The 21,210-nt window shown below is 45.5% G+C and overlaps 1 protein-coding gene and 1 non-coding gene across 2 annotated transcripts in view; both read right to left on the bottom strand.

Moving 5' to 3' along the window:
- Nucleotides 1–21,210, bottom strand: part of STON2 (stonin 2) — a 189,596-nt gene that overhangs the window by 1,290 nt on the left and 167,096 nt on the right. The window contains exons 5-6 of the mRNA XM_056134453.1: nucleotides 7,862–9,700; nucleotides 1,382–1,584 (exon numbers count right to left, since the gene is read on the bottom strand). Of these exons, the coding sequence (XP_055990428.1) occupies nucleotides 1,382–1,584; nucleotides 7,862–9,700 (2,042 nt within the window). The remainder of the gene's footprint in view (nucleotides 1–1,381; nucleotides 1,585–7,861; nucleotides 9,701–21,210) is intronic.
- On the bottom strand, nucleotides 317–452 carry LOC130042221 (small nucleolar RNA SNORA5). The gene has a single exon (XR_008795171.1). It is a non-coding gene; the product is annotated as a small nucleolar RNA SNORA5 (small nucleolar RNA).

Raw genomic sequence — 21,210 nt, 5'->3', positions numbered from 1 at the left:
AAGATGACCTCTTCATGTGAAGCTATTCTTGACTCATTGGAAGAGTTAGGGGACCATCCTATAAATATTTCCACTGGACAGTGACTGCTTGCCTGGATTCACTATACCATAAGCTTTCGGCAGGCCCTCATTCACTATTTCATTAACACAGAGAGAGGGGAGGCAATCCCAAAAGACTACCAGGACAGCAAGGCCCTTGGTAATCAGTTAATTATACCTCACATTGCCAGTACTCTATCACTTTCAAAGTCTCCAAATTGATAAGTACTGGAGCATTTAACAGGCCAACTTGTATCTTCTGTAGTGGCAGTGGATTTTGGCGCTGTAACCAAATTTATCCCTAAGCCTTACTGAAAGGGATGGGGGCTTATGGGTCACATGTCACTGTCGCATCCTTGTGGACTAGTGTTGTGGCAGTTATTGCGAGGTTAATATATCAACCTTGAAATGCCTTTGAAATGCCATCCCTCAACTGAGGTCTTTGAAGTTAGTCAGGGAATTCTTTGAGCCTGGGAACTTCATAGCTAAGGTTATTCCTCTCAGTACCGTTTTGGATATTTATGATGTCTAACTCAGAGGGAAAAGAACTCAAGAGAGAACACTTGAGTAGAATCCTGTTTGAGAAAAGGTGCTGTTTTTTTTTCTGGCCACAAGATGGAGTCTATGTTCCTTCTGGTATTGAATTTTTTTTTTTTTTTCGTTTGTTTGTTTGATCATAAATCTATGGAAGCAATTAGAGGAACACTAAGGATATTATCATGAATGAAAAAATTAAGCCACCTTGCATGAGCTTCTTCCATCACTTCCACTTCCATTTGTGATACCCTTCTACTTTGGGGGGTGGGGAGTGGATGGGTGGAGGGTGTGAAGCTGACTTGGCTTTTTGAGTTTTGCCCCCGTGCAGTCCAGCTCTGCATCAGGTAACCTCACCCTTCTCACACCCCCTTTTCTCAACTCCCATAGCAGAAATACATATTTTAGGTTCACAGCCTCATTACATTCTCTAACACTCCTTTCCACTCCAGTCTGCAACACAGATTATATTATGAACGAATACAAAAGAACAGCTCGGCCCATTGCTTTTTATGGCTCAGGATGAATGAAAGACTTCCTATTTTCTCCTTCACTGGTTTCTGGTTTCTTGCCCGCCCCCCCCCCCCCCCCACCCCGCAACCTCCCAGCCCAACCTCTACCTCCAATCTCCGTCTTGCCTGCTAGAGAGGTTGTACTCTGAGATCAGAGCAGGTTGTGCATAGCTGTGAGCAGTGAACCTCCCCTGCGGCTGTAGGAACAGCCTGACCCCTTGGCAGGCTCTCCTGAAAGGAGCAGGGGAATGCGCAAGCCGACTGGCAAAGATTAACCACCTGCCTCCCCAGGCTACCTTGTAGCTGTAGTGTGCAGAGTAATTGACCCACTTCCTGACGTCAGTCTTGTCTTCCACAGAGATGGATCTCACTGCAGCTTTGGAGGCAGAAGTTGTGGGCATGGTGAACTCAACATTCACGTGACTGGCAAATCTGGAAGGCACTTCCCGGTCAGAGCCCAGTTCAAGGTGGCAGAAGAAGCAGTGTGGGTGGCCAGAAGCTATGAAAGACAAGGAATCCGGTGGTCAGGTGCTGGGGGAGGAAGGAAGGAGAACTTCACAGGAGCTACTTCAGTCATAAAGAAGGGAGGACTTTTTGGGGGGTGGGGGGTTGCCCTTGCAGAAATCACACTGTGGGACCCAGAGCGATAGTACAGTGGGTAGGATATTCACCTTAATGAAGCTGACCCGGATTCAATCCTCAAGCATCCCACACGGTTCCCAGAGTACCACTAGGAATGACTGTTTTCCTTTGGTTTTGTATTTTGGTCCATACCTGGCGGTGCTCAGGACTTATTCCTGGCTCTGTGCACAGGGATCACTCCTGGTAGGACTTTGGAGACCTTATGGGATGTCTGTGACCAAACGCATGTCGGCACGTGCCCTGCCAGCTGTACAATCACTCTGGCCCCAGCAGTGATTCATTCATAAGTGTACAGTCAGGAGTAACTTCTGAGCATTGCCAGGTGTGGCCCCCAAACAAAACAAAAACAAAAGAAATCAGACTCTGAATATAACAGGTTACTGTAATCTGAGTGTAACAGAGTACTGTAGCCTATTTATCTGAGTGCAATCTGAGTGTAACCTAGCAATAAAACGCACCTCCTGAGAAATAGGTGAGAAGCAGATGTTATTCTACCTGTAGGTCAGAGTGACAGGCAAACACAGCAGAAATACTTAGAAATTCCTTCAATTAAGTTTTTTGGGAATAAAAATATATTAATTTAAAATACGAAAGGTTTACATTTCAAATTCATAATTTTGTGAACATGAAATTTTAATGCTTTGTTATTTGCTATCAGCATTCTGGCAATATCATTACACTGTCTTTTGATCCCCTAATGTTTAAGATATCTTCTGCCATTGTCAGATTGTCCTTTCTAATAGCAGGTGACATTATTTATCTCATGCTTAAGAATTTCTTTATGGTTTTAGTTTCACTGTACTTGTGAATTTTTTCTTTTCAACTATTCTTTGTACAAAAAAGAAAAATAAAGAAAAAAAATACTCAGACATAAGAGCTGCAGAGAGGCAGAAAGGAATCTGAAAAGGATCAACGTTAACACCTCAAGAAACACTCATGACAGCTACCGGAAATAAAATCACTGATGGCCTTTGAAAGATGGATTTCATTTTCTTGCCAGCATTCCAGATTTAAAAAAAAAAGTCTTTGGCATGTTTTTGTGGCCTCAATCCGTGGCAGAGTCCTCACTGCAGCATGTTTGGGGGAGTTGGTGGTACTTAAGAAGACACAGGTTAATGTTCTGACTTCAAATTCCTCTAGTTCCGTGGCAGATCTGAACCCAGGACACCATATGCCTGTCATGTTTACTGTCTCCAGGCCCCGATTTCTCACCTGTAAAGTAGGGACAGGCCCGGGAGCAGGGGGGCAAAGTCAGGCAGTGCGTTACTGTTCATCCTAGAAGTCAGAGGCAGTTTCTACTGTACTCTGCAAACTTAAGGTCTGTTTTCCTTTTGAGGACTGTCATTAGATGTCAGAGGGAACAGGGGTGGCGAGCTCAGGTCTGGGGCCATGAGCACTGCCAAGTGCCCACTGTCACTCACCAGAGCCAACAGGAAATGCCCATGGGACTCTGTGGCAGAGCTGTAGTAAGCATTTTCTGGAGATTCTCTGGCTGCTTCTTTCTAATCATCCCTCAAGGGTGGAATGTTACATTCTACACCTGAGGGACAGTGGAGGGCAGTGGGCAGTAGACAGACCCCAAAGTCTTTGTTTGAGTCATAATATTGGAGCCCCAATATCAGGATCAGGTTGGAAGAGAGCCGAGATAAGAGGAAAGAGGCCGGAGGAACCCCACGGGTTAGCCACTACGGATGAGCAGTGGGGAATGAATGGCTCTTCTTTCATTTCGTAACCGAACCAGTTTCTAGTTGTCTGAGTTTCCCCAAATAAACACGTTCCAATTTTTCTTCATTGGTGTGGGCAGGACTTTTTAATCTCAGAGAGTGATGACATACACACCCACTCTCCAAGGAAAACATTACAGCGTGAGGTATTTGTTTTGCTTTGTTCACAAATGCAACATATTAAAAGAAAAACTGCACTGGTATTTGGAAAAGGAGAAACTGGGCATATGATATGTATAATATTTAAAATGACATCTTTCTTTGCAAAATAAAGCTATCCAATATTTAAAAACAGTGTGTGCCAGAGGAATTAGTAATTACAGCTCAGAGGGACTGATTTCGATTTCAGGTCACTGCAATAAAGCAAGTAAGAAGAATTTTTGGTTTCCCAATGTGGAAAAGAGTGATGTTCCTAGTCTGCTATTGTCTAAAACATATGATATGGGGCCAGAGAGAATATAGCAGGTAGGATGCTTGCCTTGCACACAGCTGAGTGGGATTCAATCTGATCCCTGCTACGCCATATGGTCCCCTGAGCTGGCCAGGAGTGATCCCTGAGATAAGAGACAAGAGGAAGCTCTGAGGACCATTTATTTAGGCTCCAAAACCTAAATAAACACATTTTAAAAAATAAGTGAAATGTATGGAAGTGCTATATATAAAAGCACTTTATATCTTAAGAAATATGTTATTGCCTGGGAGGAAAAAAAGGAATTTCTGATTCCTGACAAGAAAAAAGAAGAAGCAAGGAAGAAATAAAATGGAAGGGAAGTGGAGGAAAGGAAAGGGCAGAGGGAGGGAGGGAGGAAGGGAAATACTTGGTTGTTAAAAATGAAGGGAATATATTCAGTTGGAACAATGGTAGCCACCGACTTACTTGATGCAGGTTGCTGCAACCCTTCAATTTGTAAAATGTACAATATAAAACAAGGTATTCTTGTATATAGCTCTCATTTACGGAGCATTTATTACAGGCCAGAGGCTGCACTAAATACTTAAAAGCATTATATAATTTTGTTCTTAATGAGTCACATATTAATAATGCTATTTTATAGATGAGGAAAATTAGATTTCTCTGAGAGGTTTAAGTGCTTATGGTCACACAGTCATTAGATGATAGTTCTAGACACAAAATTCTCATCTGACTCCAAACTACATCCTAAACTCCTCCCAAAGTACAGCTATGGCTACAGAGGACTACAAGGTCCACAGAGGAGTCACATTTAATATGACAGCAACTTGAACAATAGTTTCAGCCAACTACTCTTAGTTAAACATGGTTGGCATCTTGAGAAATCGTTCCTTTCCACAAATCCTCCCTCTTTGAATCAACAAATGACGACTGTGTGGGGCTGGTGGAAGAATAAAGGAGTGCAAATTTGCAGGCTAGTATAGTTTTATTTATGGTAATGAATGATATTTTATTAATGAGTCCAACCTTAGGTTAGAGCACTTCCTTCGATGAAGTGAGAAAGTCTCACCAGGTGTGATCCTAGAGCACAAAGCCTTGAAGTCCTGAGCACACAGGATGTGGTCCCCAAACCAAAACCAACCAAACGAAAAATAAAACCCATGCCCTTCCCTCGACTTTGAAGCAAGGGGCGCCAAGACAGAACCTTGTCCCACTGGCTACAGCCCTGGTGCCTGCCGGGACCCTGCGCTCCAGAGTGACTCACACTGCTCCTTCGACCTTAGCTTTGGCTCCCGGAGCTGCCCCCACTTCCCAATAGCTTCCTTTTCTTCCTGATTTTTCAAGAAGCCAGTGGACGTTTGTGGTTTATAACCAACACCCCTGATGCAGTACCTGAAATGTTTGAGAGAAGAAAGTGGGAAAACAAATGAAATGCACTTGAAGACACAAATCTTGCTCTGGGAGAGGGTATTTTTTCCAAGTTTGTGTCTATTTGGTGTCAATCTCCTAAGCAGCAATGGCGGACTCAGAAAAAAAAAAAAAAAGATCCTAGGCTGTGACTCTTGTGACCTCAGACAAGTCACGTCACCTCCCGGTCTGACAGAGTTATTCCCCAAATCCCTTCCAGATTGAAAATCCAATCATTCCATTATGAAGTTATTGGCATCCAGGCTTAGCAAACCACAGAGCCAGAAATTCGAGTAAACCTAAACCTGAGGCTATGCCTTTTCTCATGTCAATCCCCTTAGCCAGTTGAAACAGTAATTTTCTCCCAGTCACTGCCATTCTCCAATGGCTTTCTCCTTTCCTGCACCAAGGCAAGTGTTATCAGCAGTCACAGTGTTATCAGCAGGGAGACACAGCAATGATTTCTAGGGAAAGGAAGAAACAGACGCAGAGACAAAACTTTGTGTTAAAAAACTCTGTGAGTCTAGAAATGTGGGCAGGGGCGGTTGGGGTGGGGGGTTGGGTGGGAATCCTGCCTGTAACACTGAGGTCCCACTGTCTTATTGCTGCACCGCTAGACCTAGTGTCTTACACTGATTACTCTGGGGAGCCCGGGTCATCTCCACTGCCTGGTCTGGCAGAGCAGAGCAAATCCCAGTGCCTCTTGCCACAGCATCGCGTTACACACAGGCAAGATAACACACCCACACCCACACCCACACTCACACCCACACCCACACTCAGACCAGGAAATGAAGGTTCTGAATGCACTGTTAGGATCCAGCAGGGAGAACAGGAAGAAAGCCAGATGCCTGAGAAAGAGACACTTCGATCAAGATATTTTTTCCCAAGCCGCCTTTTTTTGCCTGGACAGGATGACTACTTTTGTGAACACGTGGGCAAAAGTTACTGTAAACAAGAACGCTGGTTTAAAGCAGCGTTTCTCCACCTTTTCTGACAGTGCCCCCTCCAACCTGTTTCCTTCCGGTGGCCTTCTGTCCTTCTGCCCTACTGGGTGGCCCCTTATTCAGTCAGTGCCTCCCTGCCTTCTTCAATTTATGTCATTTCCTCCCGTGGCCCCTTTGGAATGTCCTGAGGGCCCATAGGGAACCTTCTAGCTCCGGGTTGAGAAACGCTGGTTAAAGAATCACAGAAACTGGGAATGGAGCGATAGCACAGTGGGTAGGGCATTTGCCTTGTACACGGCTGACGGGGGTTCGGTTCTCAGCATCCCATATGGTCCCCCAAGTACCGCCAGGAGTAATTCCTGAATGTATGAGCCAGGAGTGACCCCTGTGCATCACTGGTGTTATCCAAAAAGCGGGGGGGGGGGGAGGGGGGAATCACAGAATCTGAGGTTGGAAAGATAGTGCAACAGGCAAGGCATTTGCTTTATATGAGGCCCACCCTTGTGGGTTTGCTCCCTGGCATCACATATGGTCCCCTGAACCTGAGCACTGCTGGGTATGACCAAGGCCAGCACAGCATGAAAAGAGGATGTCAGTATCTTGGGCTGTCGGCATGCCCCCAGGGCCATTCCAAGAGACAAGACTGTGGAGCTGTTTGATTTTCTCTCCTTTCATCATTTTACTATGTTTAACTCCACCCATGAGAAAATCACGACTAGCAGGCCTCATACAAAGACAAAAGTAGCCCTGAAAGCTGAGAGCAGGCCAGCGAGGGCTGATAAGTTTTGCTTTCCCCTCTGTTTAATGCAGCCTTCCTGCCCCTTTCATCTGACAGAATTATAGCCCCTTTGGACCTTCGTGTCCTAGCTGGACCCGAGACCCAATCAGGGACCACTTGTCTTCTCCACTCCCACATCCCCAGTGGAACTCGAGGTATTAAGGGGCTGGACCCAGAAGCATCCTTCCTCCTGTGTCCCCTGTATTGTACAGAAGATCTGGCTAGATGCTGCGCCCTTGACCGACACCCAGGGTGCGGTGACAGAGGCATCCCTTTTGGATCCAGAAATCCTCTCGGATCCGGATATGGCAAGTTTCCAGCAGCATAGTTATCCTTGAACAAGTCAGAAACAACTCCAAGGCCATCAGCTGCCCTGGGGAGTTACTGAGCACTTCAGCTGAGAAGAACGCAGAGCTTCATGCAAGAAGTATGAGAGAGGGGCTGGAGTGACAGAACAGTGGGTAGGGCATTTGCCTTGCACGTGGCCGACCTGGGTTCGATTCCCAGCATCCCATATGGTCCCCGAGCACCACCAGAAGTAATTCCTGAGTGTAAAGCCAGGAATAACAACCCTGTGTATCGTTGGGTGTGAGCCAAAAAGCCAAAACAAAATTAAAAAAAAAACAAACAAACACAAGAAGTATAGGAACCAGGGAGCGAAAAGATGCAGGACCACCCAAGTCTCTCCCTTATTCTGCTCAAATATTTTCATTTCCTGGTCCAGTTCTCCACGCCCACCCCCACCCATTCCAGCCACATGACCCCAACCAACATTTTACAGAGCAAGAGCGGATGGAACTTCCATCTCAGCTCCTTTGCCGCCATTTTGCTGGTTTCCATCATGGGGGGAAGTGACCTCGACCTACCGGAGTTTTTGTCAGGCAGGCGGTTTATCCTCCACACAATGGCATTGAAGGCGTGCTCGTATTTGGCAGTGCCCAGAGTGACCCTCATGACAGGCTCTGAGCCCGACACACTCGCTGAGCCAAAACTTGCCCCCCTGTTCACTTTGGCTTTCAGAGACTTTTCCCCCAGGACGCTGTCCCGGCGGAAGTTCTTCACCCACTCACTGGGCACTGGGTACCGGACCATCACGTTCTCGCAGGGCACCTGAGTGAGCGGGTCACGGTTTGAGGAGAAGCCAGGGGACATCCGGAGCCAGCTCTGGACCTCCACCTCGGCCCCATTGATGCTGGCGGCCGTCCTGAGCGTGAAGGGCAACGTCTTCTCGGCAAACACCGTCCGGAAGCGCATCAGCTCAAACCGGCAGGCGTCCAGGGGGTTGAAGAGGATGATGCGGGAGGTGCTGAAGACATCCTCGTCTGCACAGCCGTGGAAGCGGCACTCATGCAGCTTGATCCACTTGCTGGTGGTGGTGGGCATGATGTCCTGCCGGGACACAATCTCGTTGCCCTTGACCAGGATGTCGTTGAGACCCAGGCGGCACTCGGCCAGCCCTGAGAGGAAACTCAGGATGTGGATTCGGGTCAGGACATGGTGCCGGAGAATACGGTGGTCCCCTTTGCCCACAATGCCGGAGAATTCATCTCGGACGTCGACCGTGATCTCCTCTTCCAGGTAGTTCAAGCCCACAGTGGTCAGGTCCATGGACAGCACCGGCAGCTCCATGAGGCGGTTCTGAACGGCCCGGATGAAGCTCAGGAAGTCCTCGTAGTTGGTGGTGCCGAGCTTAATCACTTGCTCCCTCTCGGCTGTGTGGGCCACTGCTGGCTTTGGCTGGTATTTCTTCTTTTCCTTGTAGGTGACGCGGTCTATCCGCAAACTGTGGATCCGGCCATTCTCATCGTAGTTCTGGAGCCGGGGCTCTGAAATCTCATGGCAGATCTCCAGCTTGAACTCCCGGAACGGTTTTTCCAGGCCCTGCTCGTAATACAACTGTAGGAAGCCACTGTCGGTCAGTTTGACGTAGATGGGTCCCCAGTGCCGGGAGGACATGATGTTTTTCTTCTCAGGGATCCTCAGCATCATGGACCACCCATCCCGAGGCTGTCCTGCGGCTGAGCCAGGCTGGGGGGCATCAAGTTCGATCCAAGCCACAGGGTCATCATCAGGGAGCACTGCACTGCCTAAGTGGTCAGGATCATCGATCTGGAGCTGTTTGAGTTTTTCCACCGCATCAGAGTGCGACTGGCTTTTGCTCGAGTCATCGAAGCTGATGGCATCCTGGTAGACAACGATGAGGGAGTCTCTTTGGCTTTTATCGGTGCTACTGGAAATGGAATTGTTTTGGGAGCGTCTCTCTTGTTCCTCAAAGAAAGCACTGAAAGGGTTGATGGGGGATGGTTGTACATCTTGGAGCGTCTCATTCAGGAAAGGATTAGTGGCCCTCCAAGGGGGGGCCTCACTTATGGAAGGCGGACGGTTCAAGGAAGAAATGTCCAGTTTCTGAACTTTGGAAAAGTTTATCAACGTGCTCTTGGGACGTTCCCTCTTCTTAAATGACCCAGTTGAGTTAGCAGGCACATCCGGGGTCACGGATGCAAGAGGTGGTGAATTTGGCTTCAGAGGAGAGGTGATTGGTGGTACAGGAGAGCTGACTTCATTGTCATCAAACGTGACCCAACTGGGGAAGCGAGCAGAGGTCACTGGGGTGGCGGGGTGGCCATTCATGGCTGGCCGGCTGGCTTGCCAGCTGACGGCCTCCATCTCTACCTCTTCATCTTCCTGCAGCGACGAGGAATTGTCTAAAACGGAAATAAGAACATTTGAGGAACTGCTATTCGGAGTTTCATGAGATAGAGGAAACTAAGGTATGGGAAGGAGGGGTGACAAATTTTACCTTGAATTCAGTAAATTCTAAAATAGCTTATTACCTGTCTCAAATGCTTAGTCAAGACACAAATACCATGATTTTATAATAAATCATTATAGTATAATATAATAATACATAAAATATATTTATATAATATAATTTTATAATAATTATGATTTTATGATAAATCACACTACATTCAATGTTGGAAAAATATAAATGTGTCCATCAATATAGAAGCACTAGTAGAAACAAGATCCCGGGCAATTTAACCTCTCCTTTTATTAACAGCCTCCCTTTATTTTATAGAATTTTCTGGATTTGATGTTCCCCTAAAATATCCTAAAATATTGCTCTAAAGCATACCTTCTTAATTTTTAAAATTTTTAAAAATTTTATTGAGTCCAGAGAGATAGTATAATAGGCAGGGTGTTTCCTTTGCATGCAGCTAACCTGGATTTGATCCCCAGCATCCCTTGTGGTCCCCCAAGCAGCATAAGGAATAATTCCTGAGCGCAGAGCCAGGAATAACCCCTGAGCATTGCTGGGTGTGGCCCCCAACACAAAACAAAAATGGATTTGCCCTTGATTCACATTATCATAAAAACAATTTTACACCTCAATAAGCATGTGAGCCTCACCATGTCCCACCAACAAAGTTCTATACCGTTACACTGTATATTTAATTTTTTTAATTCACTGAAAAGTCTCTCCTCTATAAAATTATACAATGATATAAGGTTGATTTCACTGAAGAAAAGTTATTTGCTCCATGACATAATGTGACTGTGAATAATGTAAGGGGTGTGGGGAATTAGCCTATATATGACTGATAAATATTAAACATAAAAGTTTACATCTTTGTTGTGAAATGATTTGTACAGTGAATAAAGAAGCCATAAAAATCCTTCTGAAAAAAGGCAAACAGTATATATTGATAACTCAAGAAATATTAACTACAAATGTCCAGTAAGAATATAAAAAATATCAGTCACTAGAAATGACACAAATGATAATATAAAAATCAGTAGAGCTTTTTAAAATTTCAAATATACAATAGGGTAAAGCAGCTATAATAAAAACACTTAGTAGGGGCAGGAGAGATAGCAGAGTGGATAGGGCACTTCTCTTCATGCAGCTGACCTGAGTTCGATCCCCAGCACCGCATATGGTTTCCTGAGGACTTCCAGGAGTGATTCCTGAATACAGAGCCAGGAGTAACCCTTGAGCAATGCTGGGTATGGGTCCAAACCAACAACAACCAAAAAGAACACTTATTAGACAATGGATCTGTAAATTTCTGTACTTTGTAAAGTGGCTTGACAATTAAGGATCTTACAGGTATTCATAAACAATGACTTAACAATTCTACCCAAAGGGGAAAAATCAAAATTGTGAACAAGGTTTTGGATGAGAGTGTTAAGAAACAGATATACTGGGCTGGAGTGACGGCACAGTGGCTAGGCACTTGCCTTCCATTCAGCCAACCTAGGTTTGATCCCCAGTGCTATATATGGTCCCTCAAACACCACCAGGAGTGTTCCCTGAGCACAGAGCCAGGAATAACCTCTGAGCACTGCAGACTGGGCCCCAAAAACACAAACTAAAGAAAAAGAATCAAAACAGCACAGTGAGTAGGGCATTTGCCTTGCATGCAGCTGACCCGGGTTCGATTCCTCCATGCCTTTGGGAGAACTAGGCAAGATACCGAGAGTATCCCACCCGCACAGCAGAACTTGGCAAGCTTCCCATGGGGTATTCAATATGCCAAAAACAGTAACAACAAGTCTCACAATACAGACGTTACTGGTGCCCGCTCGAGCAAGTAGATGATCAACAGGAGGACAGTGCTACAGTGCTATAAGAATATAGTACTATGATAAAATGCTTCTGATATGAGTTTTTAAAAAATACTTTTCCATCTTGTTATTTATCTAATAAATAAAAGAAATGGTTATTACAGGGCCAGGAAAATTGTTCAGTGTAGTAGCTCACATTCTTTGCATATAGGAGCCCTGGGTTTTAATCTTCAGCATCTCATGATCCTTCGAGTAGCCAGGACAATCTCCAAGTGTTACAACTGGGAGTTATTCCTGAGTATCCAGTCTACAAACAAAGGTTATTATAGGGCCTTTTAGGAAGGAGATATAAGACTTGAGTTTTGGTATAGAAAGAAGCAAATGTTTTCAGTAGCACAAGGAAATAATATATCTGTCAGAGTTATGGAAAGGGAGAGAGAAATGAAGTCTACCAAGATAGAATGGATTCTGACAAAGGAATGACTCCTCTGTCCGAACACAGTAAATACTCAGAGGAAGTCTGTTGACTGAAGAATGAGAAAGGAAGCTTTGCTCTAGGCTGTAGTTCTACTGTCTCTAGAGGAATATATAAGGGAATCTCTGTCATTCTATCCACTGTTTCTGCCAGTAATTTGAAATTAAAGAGATCTGGTTACTCAAAGAGTTGTCAAATGATTGAGTTTTCTGCCCACGTGACCAAGTCTTCATAAACATTACATCTAAACCTGCCAAATCCGCAGTGCCACACATTACTGTAAATGAAATTACATGAGGATGCAGTAGCTGACTTATCTATCTTTCCAAGAATATTTATTGAAATACAAAGTGATTCATTCTCTGAAATGTCAGTCTGAAAAATGCTGCAGGCAACATACAGCAAGGGGCTCCCGATAATCAGATTGGGGGGGAGGGTGGCAGTAATAATGCCAAGATGTGATTTGAGGAAACTGCTAAGTTACTAGTCCTGAAGTTGCCCAAGGTATGAAGTAACCACCTAGATGCAGAAACCAAGGCACTACTCTAGAGAAGCGTGGACCCCCTTGGAAAAGGAGAAGCACCAGAAGAACAAAAGATGTGTTATAATTACAGGAAAGACCCTCTAGAGTTCAACATTTTTCCCTGGGCACTCACAACAAAGCCCTAAGTGAGGTGTTTAGGGAGAATCCCTTCTAAAAAAAAAAAAGAACTTTGTAAAGGCAAGTGGGTGCATTCAGTCTTAGAGATTCTCTCTTCATTCTAATCTCCCCTCCTTCTTCCTTTCTCCCTTCATCTCTCCTCTTCCTCCACCTTCTTTCCCTCCCTCCTTCCATAGTTCTCTAAATAAAACAATTATACTTCTTTATCTGTCACTTCCTGAACTCTTTTCTATCAAACCCAACAAATATATATCATGAGGACTAACTTTCCTTTTCCTACTGAGAGCAATTCCTCTCACTTGGACTGAGTCCACGGTTTCCCAAGAGCTCAGGTGGTAGGGACCATGTCCCATCTACTGCCTCGTAATCCAATGGACATAGGCAGTCTTACAGCTAGCTGCCCAGTGGAGCTAATGGGACTCTAATATCCATGCTATGTAGGTGCTCATAGCAGACTTTATCAGACTTTAACAGACTTTATCAGATGTCTCGTAGGCACTTCCCTGGGCGGCCAAGATTAGTTGAGCTGGGAGGCAACAGTACTCTTCTCTCAAGACTGACTCCCTTAGTCCCCAAAGTACCTAAGTCACCTGCATCACTTGGCAAGATGCCAGGAGTTAAGGACCTAAACATAATTGGCAATTCAGCCCAAGAACTTCAATATAATTTTGCAAGAAATCAAGAGAGCTACTTCTTTGGGGGGACTTTTCTCCCACTGCCAAAAATCTAGACTTAATTCAAGCATGTATACATGTAATTTCATTTATAGTAATGCATACATGCTTGAATTAAGTCTAGATTTTTGGCAGTGGGAGAAAAGTCCCCCCAAGGAAAGTCCCCCCATTGTAGACAGATCTACAATGACCCCAGAAATTTCATCAGCAAATATACCAGCACCATCAAAGGATTTCTGTACAGAAAAGGGTTTTGTATAGCACCCACAAGAGGATTTCAAGGCATTTTAAAGATGAGACTAGTCTTTAAATTAATCATTAATCTACTTTTGTAGCTGTGTGATGGATTTATGTTCTGGAAAATAAAGGGGAAAGGGTAAGGCAACAATCCATTTTTATGGGATTTGTAATGTAATTACTACTACTGGCAAAGTACTATTATTTTGCTGAAAGCCAAAAGGAACATTGTAACCCCCAGTAAAATAGAAGCACTTCCATGAGACAGTAACTGATTCTCCAGAGAGAACTGGGGAAAAGGCATAGCTCAAAACTCATAAATTTCTAATGAAGCAGCTCTATGGAGCTTTTGTAAGGTACAGGCTCCATCCAGACAGTCCTGCATATCAGGGATAGCCTTTTTGCCTTGCAGCTGACACCACTCATTATTTTAAGATAACCTGTGATCCTTTTCCATTTGAAGGTAGTTTTCTTGTTGTTTTAATCAAAGCTATTTATACTCACTGCCAATGGACAGCCTCTGTAGGGAGTCTTATTCCCCAAATAGGCAGAACCCTTTATGACACTGAATCTAGAAGCCTCTTCAGTGAGAAAAGCCAAGTAAACAGAAGCAAAGACAAACAAATGGGACCACAACAAATTAAGGCTTCTGCACTGCAACACACACACACACACACACACACACACACACACACTGACTAGAGTAAGAAGACACCCTACACACTGTAAGAAAATATTTGCCTACCACTGATATGACAAAGGGTTAATATACAAGATATATAAAGCACTTGCAAAACTGAACAAGAAAAAACAACCTCATAAAAAAAAAAAAAAACGGGGAGAAGAGATGAACAGAAACTTCCTCAAAGAAGACATCACTGTTGGTCATCGATTGCCTCGAGCAGGCCCCAGTAACGTCTCCTTCGTCCTAGCCCTGAGATTTTAAAAAGTGCCACATTCGAGGCTCTTTCAGGGTCAGGAGAATGAGACCCATCATTGTTACTGGTGTTTGGCATATTGAATATGCCACGGGGAGTTTGCTAGACTCTGCCGTGTGGGCAGGATACTTTTGGTAGCCTGCCAGGTTCTCCAGAATAAGATCTAGAAAATAAGACATGGCCAATAGAGATGGCCAATAGCTATGTGAAGAAATGCTCTGCATCACTTATCTTTAGGGAAATGCAAATCAGAACAATGAGATTTTACCTCACACCACTGAGACTGACACACATTACAAAATACACAAACAACCACTGTTGGTGAGAGAGTAGGGAAAAAAAAGGATATCAATCCACAACTGATGGGAATGTGGAATGGTTCAACCATTTTGGTAAACATGGACACTTCTCCAAAACCTAAGAATTGAACTTCCACATGACCCAGCAATCCCATTTTTAGGCATCAGCTCCTACGGCCCAAAAATGCTACTCAGAAAAGACACCCATGCTCCTGTGTTTTTTGCAGCGCTACTCACAATAGCCAAAATCTGTAAACAATCCAAGTGTTCAAGAACAGAGGACCAGATAAAGGAACTATTGTATATATACACAATGGAATACTACTCAGCTGTAAGAAAAGATGAAATCATGCAATTTGCCACTACATGAATGGAACTGGAGGGAATCAGGCTGAGTGAAGTCATCCGGGAGGAGAGAGACAGGTACAGTATGATCCCTCCTATGTGTGGAATATAAAAAAATCATAGCAAGGAAATAGCATAGGGCCAAAGGCTACAGAACCTGAGATTTTCTCTATAGAATTGAGCTTACCAAGGGGGAGAGATGAGGCAGGGGAGGGACAATGGGGATGGAGGGCAGGAGGGGGTGGTGAATCCTGAGCCATTGGTGGAGGGAAGCAGACACTCGGTGGGGGGGGGGGGGGGTATTGGAACATTGTAAGCATGAAACTCCATCATGAGCCATGTAGTAAATCACAGTAAATTTTTTTTAATTAGGAAAAATTTATCTGTAGAACAAAGTTAATGGTCATCCACAATTCCATTTTAATGACATATTAAAATGAAACGAGAAAATCCAGCATTATTTTAATTAGTTTTTTCCACTTGCTACCACATCCTGCTTTTGTTATGAGTTGGGCTGCTGCCAAATAATAGCCATGTTTAAAGATGAGACCCTCTTTCTCGGCCACAGGAGAATTTCTAGCACCTGGGAGTTTTCTAGCTTTTTTACTGCTCCACACTGACAAGAAATGATGGATTCTTTTAATATCAAGCCACAATTATTTAAGTTCTTTAAAGAGAAAATTAAATGAAATGATTATAATCATAATCAAATTATGATCATAATCAAAGCCAACAAAACTGAAAAAAAAGTCAGGATAATGGGGGAAGTTAACAGTATTATTATAATAAAATCTCTGTTACTTAGAATACAGCAGATATTCGATCACCTTCTTCCCTTATTTGTTAACTTAATCTATTAATGCAATGACACTTGCAAAAAAAGATTTTGAGAGCAGTTCACTGGAATTGTTTGGTAGTAGGAAGAAAAATATTTTTTGAGTACTGCACTTTTCTCAACATAAAATAGCAGTTACTGTCATATAATAAAACACAAGTTAAAACTGTGCAACCAACCTCAGAAGCACAATTCGTATATAATTACATATTTTGTGCAACATCTGTGAAGTGGAAACGGAACAGAATTCTTTGGGCTTGATGAGATTTTAGATACAAAATTGTACCCCTTCATATTGCCAAGGTTCAAGAGTTTCAGTAAACTGCCCAAGATGAAATTTGAAATCAAGCTTTGCTTTTAATTTTCCTTAATTGGTATTTCCTTAAAACTTGTTCATTAAGCTAAAATATCACTAATTTTTTCGATGACTTCTGGGATTGGCACAAATTATCTCAATGCACAGTGTTTTAGGAACACTGTTAACTGGTGAAGAGAAATTAACTAAATCAGGACTGGAGGGATAAGTCAGTGCTTAAGGTGCTTGCCTTGCATTTGGCTGACCTAGGTTCAAGCCCCATCACCACACATGGTCTCGAAAGCACCACCAGGAGTGATTGCTAGACACAGAGCCAGGAGTAGGCTCTGAGCCAGGGATGTCCAAAATAAGGTAAAGGTAAAGGTAAAGGCCCTCCCGTTGATCGTCGATTTGCTCGAGCGGGGGCTGGAGCGATAGCACAGCGGTAGGGCGTTTGCCTTGCACGCAGCCAACATGGCCGACCCGAGTTCGATTCCTCCGCCCCTCTCGGAGAGCCCGGCAAGCTACCGAGAGTATCTCGCCCGCACGGCAGAGCCTGGCAAGCTCCCTGTGATGTATTCGATATGCCAGACACAGTAACAACAAAGTCTCCAATGGAGACGTTACTGGGCCCGCTCGAGCAAATCCAAAATAAATAAATAAATAAAATGGCTTACAAGTCAGTTTTTTTTTTTTTTTTAAGTAAAGAAGGTTCTGGAGGTCTCTGGCTGCCGGAGCCCTGGTCCGGGCGGGGAGGAAAACTCAACCCAGGCACCATGCTGAGACCACTCTCCGCACACATAAAGGTACCGGCAGAGGAACAAAGGCACGCAGATCCCGGGGCTGAGATCTCCAAGCCTACTTGGATCGGGGCTGAGCATCCTCCACCCAGATGCTCCAAATTCCAGTAGGCAGGGGTCACACCCACCAACTGGCCCCCTGGCGCCATGTAATCCCATCAATGGCCAAGACTCAGAGACTATAAAAACCAGCTTCCGGAAGCTGACATCTTATTATCTCTTTCCTACTTTGGACAAACTGGCAGGCTACCGAATGTAACCTGCCCACATGGCAGAGTCTGGCAAACTCCCCGTGGCGTACCCAATATGCCAAATACCAGTAACAATGAAGGGTCTCATTCTCCTAACTCTGAAAGAGCCTTGAATATGGCACTTTTTAAAAAAAATCTCAGGGCTAGGATGAAGGAGAAGTTACTGGGACCTGCTCGAGGCAATCGACGAATAACAGGATGGTTGTGATTGTGATTGAAGTAAAGAAGCTAGGGAATTCAGATTAAGGTCACTTTATTTAGGGAAGCCTAAGATCAGGTCATTGTTAGTACCCCATGTGTGAATATATCTGGAGAGATGTAGAAACTAATTGGCTGAATTTTATCTAGGTAGTTCCTCTGGCTAGGATGTGTAAGCCTGAGCATGCACAGTTCTCAAAATACACTGCGAGGAAAAGGAGAAAGGGAGTGGCTGGATTTAGTTATCTATCCTTAGTATTAATCAGAACAAAGGCTCCCAGATTTATTTAGCTTACTGCCTCCTTTTAGGGAAAAAAAAATCACTCAGTGATCCTTTGGAAATCTACTTCTTTAAAGAGAACAGAAAGCACTCCACAATTTTACCTGGAAATACTACTGCCTCAGCAGCTCCCATCCCCACCCCACCCCCCCGCAACTACACACACTGGGTTGTTCCAATGCCAAACACACCCCACTCTACCCCACCCCCACCCCCGCCATCACACTGATCTGAAAAATGCTTTGATACTGTAAAAGTTTCCTGGTTAAAGTTATCCCCAAAATAAAGGCATTTGGGTTCACATTCAGCAATGCTCAGGGCTATTCCCAGCATGGTACTTGGGAACTGTGTGGCACTGGGGATTAAATCCAGGGCACCCTCATGCAAGTATGTGCTCCAGCCCTTTATCTCCTAGGTCCTTGAGCAACTCCTACTGACTGGCTCTGTCAATTCTTCCTTGCTTGTTAGGATGGGCACAATCGGTGTGGACCAAACAGTACCCCACACTGTAGCACTGTCCTCCCATTGTAAATCAATTTTCTCGAGCAGGCCCAGTAATGTCTCCATTGTGAGACTTGCTGTTACTGTGTTTGGCATATCGAATATGTCACAGGTAGCTTGCCAGGCTTTGCCTTGTACGCGAGATACTCTCGGTAGTTTGACGGGCTCTCCGAGAGGGGCAGAGGAATCGAACCTGGGTCAGCCGGGTCAGCCAAGTGCAAGGCAAATGCCCTACCCACTCTGCTATCACTCCAGCCCACCCCACAGATAAATACATAAATGAGTACTATCCAGAAGGTGAGCCAGAATGTATGGTAGGTACAAAGGGCAAAGGAGGGCCTTCATTCGGAGGCTGATTTCATCATCGTCTTTATGCGCAGGATGTGCCAGGGCTGGGGACCAGAGTAAGAAGGGCCCAGAAGAGGCAATGGCCAAGGTCCTGGAAGAGCAGCAGCCCTACATCTCCTGCCCTGACTGTCACTGAAACAGCGACCATGCTTTAAGCTGTCCTGATCACTACCTCAGTGAGAATCTTATAGTCACCATGTGAGGAAACACCAAGAAGTAACCTAGAACTGTAAACTCCGAAGGAAACCCTGGACCACTAACAGAACAGTGCAGTCTTCTGCCCCCGCGCCTGGGTGTTCCTTCCCGGGGCCCCTTGGAGGGGAGCGGGTTGAGCTTTCCTCCCCGCCCCAACCAGGGCTCCGGCAGTCGAAGACCTCCAGGACCAGCCACCACCATGCTGAGACCACTCTCCGCATACATGAAGGTACTGGCAGAGGGACAAAGCCACGCGGGTTCCGGGGCCGAGACCTCCAAGCCTACTCGGATTGGAGTCGAGTGTCTTCCACCCAGATCCTCCAAATTCCAGTAGGCGGGGGTCACACCCACCACCTGGCCCCCTGGCGCCATGTAATCCCATCAGCGGCCAAGACTCAGAGACTATAAAATCCAGATCCCGGACGAGAACAGTGCAGTCTTCTGCCCCCGTGCCTGGGTGTTCCTTCCCGGGGCCCCTTGGAGGGCAGCGGGTTGAGCTTTCCTCCCCGCCCCAACCAGGGCTCTGGCAGCCAAAGACCTCCAGGACCAGCCACCACCATGCTGAGACCACTCTCCGCACACATGAAGGTACTGGCAGAGGGACAAAGCCACGCGGGTTCCGGGGCCGAGACCTCCAAGCCTATTCGGAATGGAGTCAAGTGTCTTCCACCCAGATCCTCCAAATTCCAGTAGGCGAGGGTCACACCCACCACCTGGCCCCCTGGCGCCGTGTAATCCCATCAGCGGCCAAGACTCAGAGACTAAAAAATCCAGATCCCGGACGAGAGCAGTGCAGTCTCTGCCCCCGCGCTTCGGTGTTCCTTCCCGGAGTCCCTTGGAGGGGAGCGGGTTGAGCTTTCCTCCCCGCCCCGGCCAGGGCTACGGCAGCCGGAGACCTCCAGGACCAGCCACCACCATGCTGAGACCACTCTCCGCACACCTGAAGGTACTGGCAGAGGGACAAAGCCACGCGGGTTCCGGGGCCAAGACCTCCAAGCCTACTCGAATTGGATTCGAGCATCTTCCACCCAGATCCTCCAAATTCCAGTAGGCGGGGGTCACACCCACCACCTGGCCCCCTGGCGCCGTGTAATCCCATCAGCGGCCAAGACTCAGAGACTATAAAATCCAGATCCCAGCGGCCATGCGACATCTTATCAGAACTTTATTTTTATGACATCTTATTGTCTCATTCCTACTTTGGACAAACTTGCAGGCTATCGAATGCAGCCTGTCCACAGGGCAGAGTCTGGCAAACTCCCCGTGGCGTACCAAATATGCCAAATACCAGTAACAATGATGGGTCTCATTCTCCTAAAGAGCCTTGAATATAATCTCAGGGCTAGGATGAAAGAGACGTTACTGGGGCCTGCTCGAGGCAATCGACGAATAACAGGATGATGAAATGAAAAATGAAAAAAAAAATGAAAAACTGAGTCCATGGACTTTAGTAAAGGCAAATCATATACCTTTAAGTAGGGTTAGAAGGAATTAAAGCTGCTGTGACATGTGGTCAGAGATCTCAACTTCTAAAAGCGGAGATGGGTGCAAACAACCCTGTGGGAAGTTTCCTAGTGTGGGTGGCACCAAGTAGAAGTTCTTTCTGTGAAAATGCTGTGTGTGAAAGAATTTTCCTGCTAGCAAGAGCAAACTGGCAGTGGCAGGATTTGAACACACACTCAGTGACTGACAATGAATGTCACTGGTCCTTCTACAGGTCAGGCCAGCGGTGGGCGTGCTTTTCCAAGCAGATGGACGCTAATACAGCCACCAGTTAATCTCCCCCACCATATTCCATAAAATCCACATCTTGGCTTGAGTCACTGTGAGATAGTACAAGTTTTCATGTTTGGGTTACAATCACACAATCATCAAACACCCATCCCTCTACCAGTGCACATTCCCCATCACCAATATTCCGGTATACCCCCGCTTTCCCCACCCTCCCCCAGCCTCCATGGCAGACAATCTTCCCCAAACTCTCTCTCTACTTTTGGGCATCATGGTTTGCAATATAGACAATAAGAGGTTATCATGTTTGGTCCTTTATCTACTTTCTGCACACATCTCCATTCAGATCATATAAAACTTTCGCCTTTTACACCTTGGCTTCTTTTACTGAAATTCCACCAGGGCTGCCTGGCTACCCCAACCATATTAGTCCATTAGTCAACAGTCCATTAGCCCCTACTCCAAACAATAAGCACGGTATAAGCACGGTCTTCCTGTCGTTCATCGATTTGCTCGAGCGGGCCCAGTAACGTCTCCATCATGAGACTTTTGTTACTGTGTTTGGCATGTCCAATACCTC

Source organism: Sorex fumeus, unplaced genomic scaffold (genome assembly GCF_029834395.1).
Source record: "Sorex fumeus unplaced genomic scaffold, SorFum_2.1 ptg000098l, whole genome shotgun sequence".
Taxonomy (NCBI): Eukaryota; Metazoa; Chordata; class Mammalia; order Eulipotyphla; family Soricidae; genus Sorex; species Sorex fumeus.
Note: the sequence above shows the minus strand (reverse complement) of the source record. Positions and strands in the feature narration are given on the sequence as shown.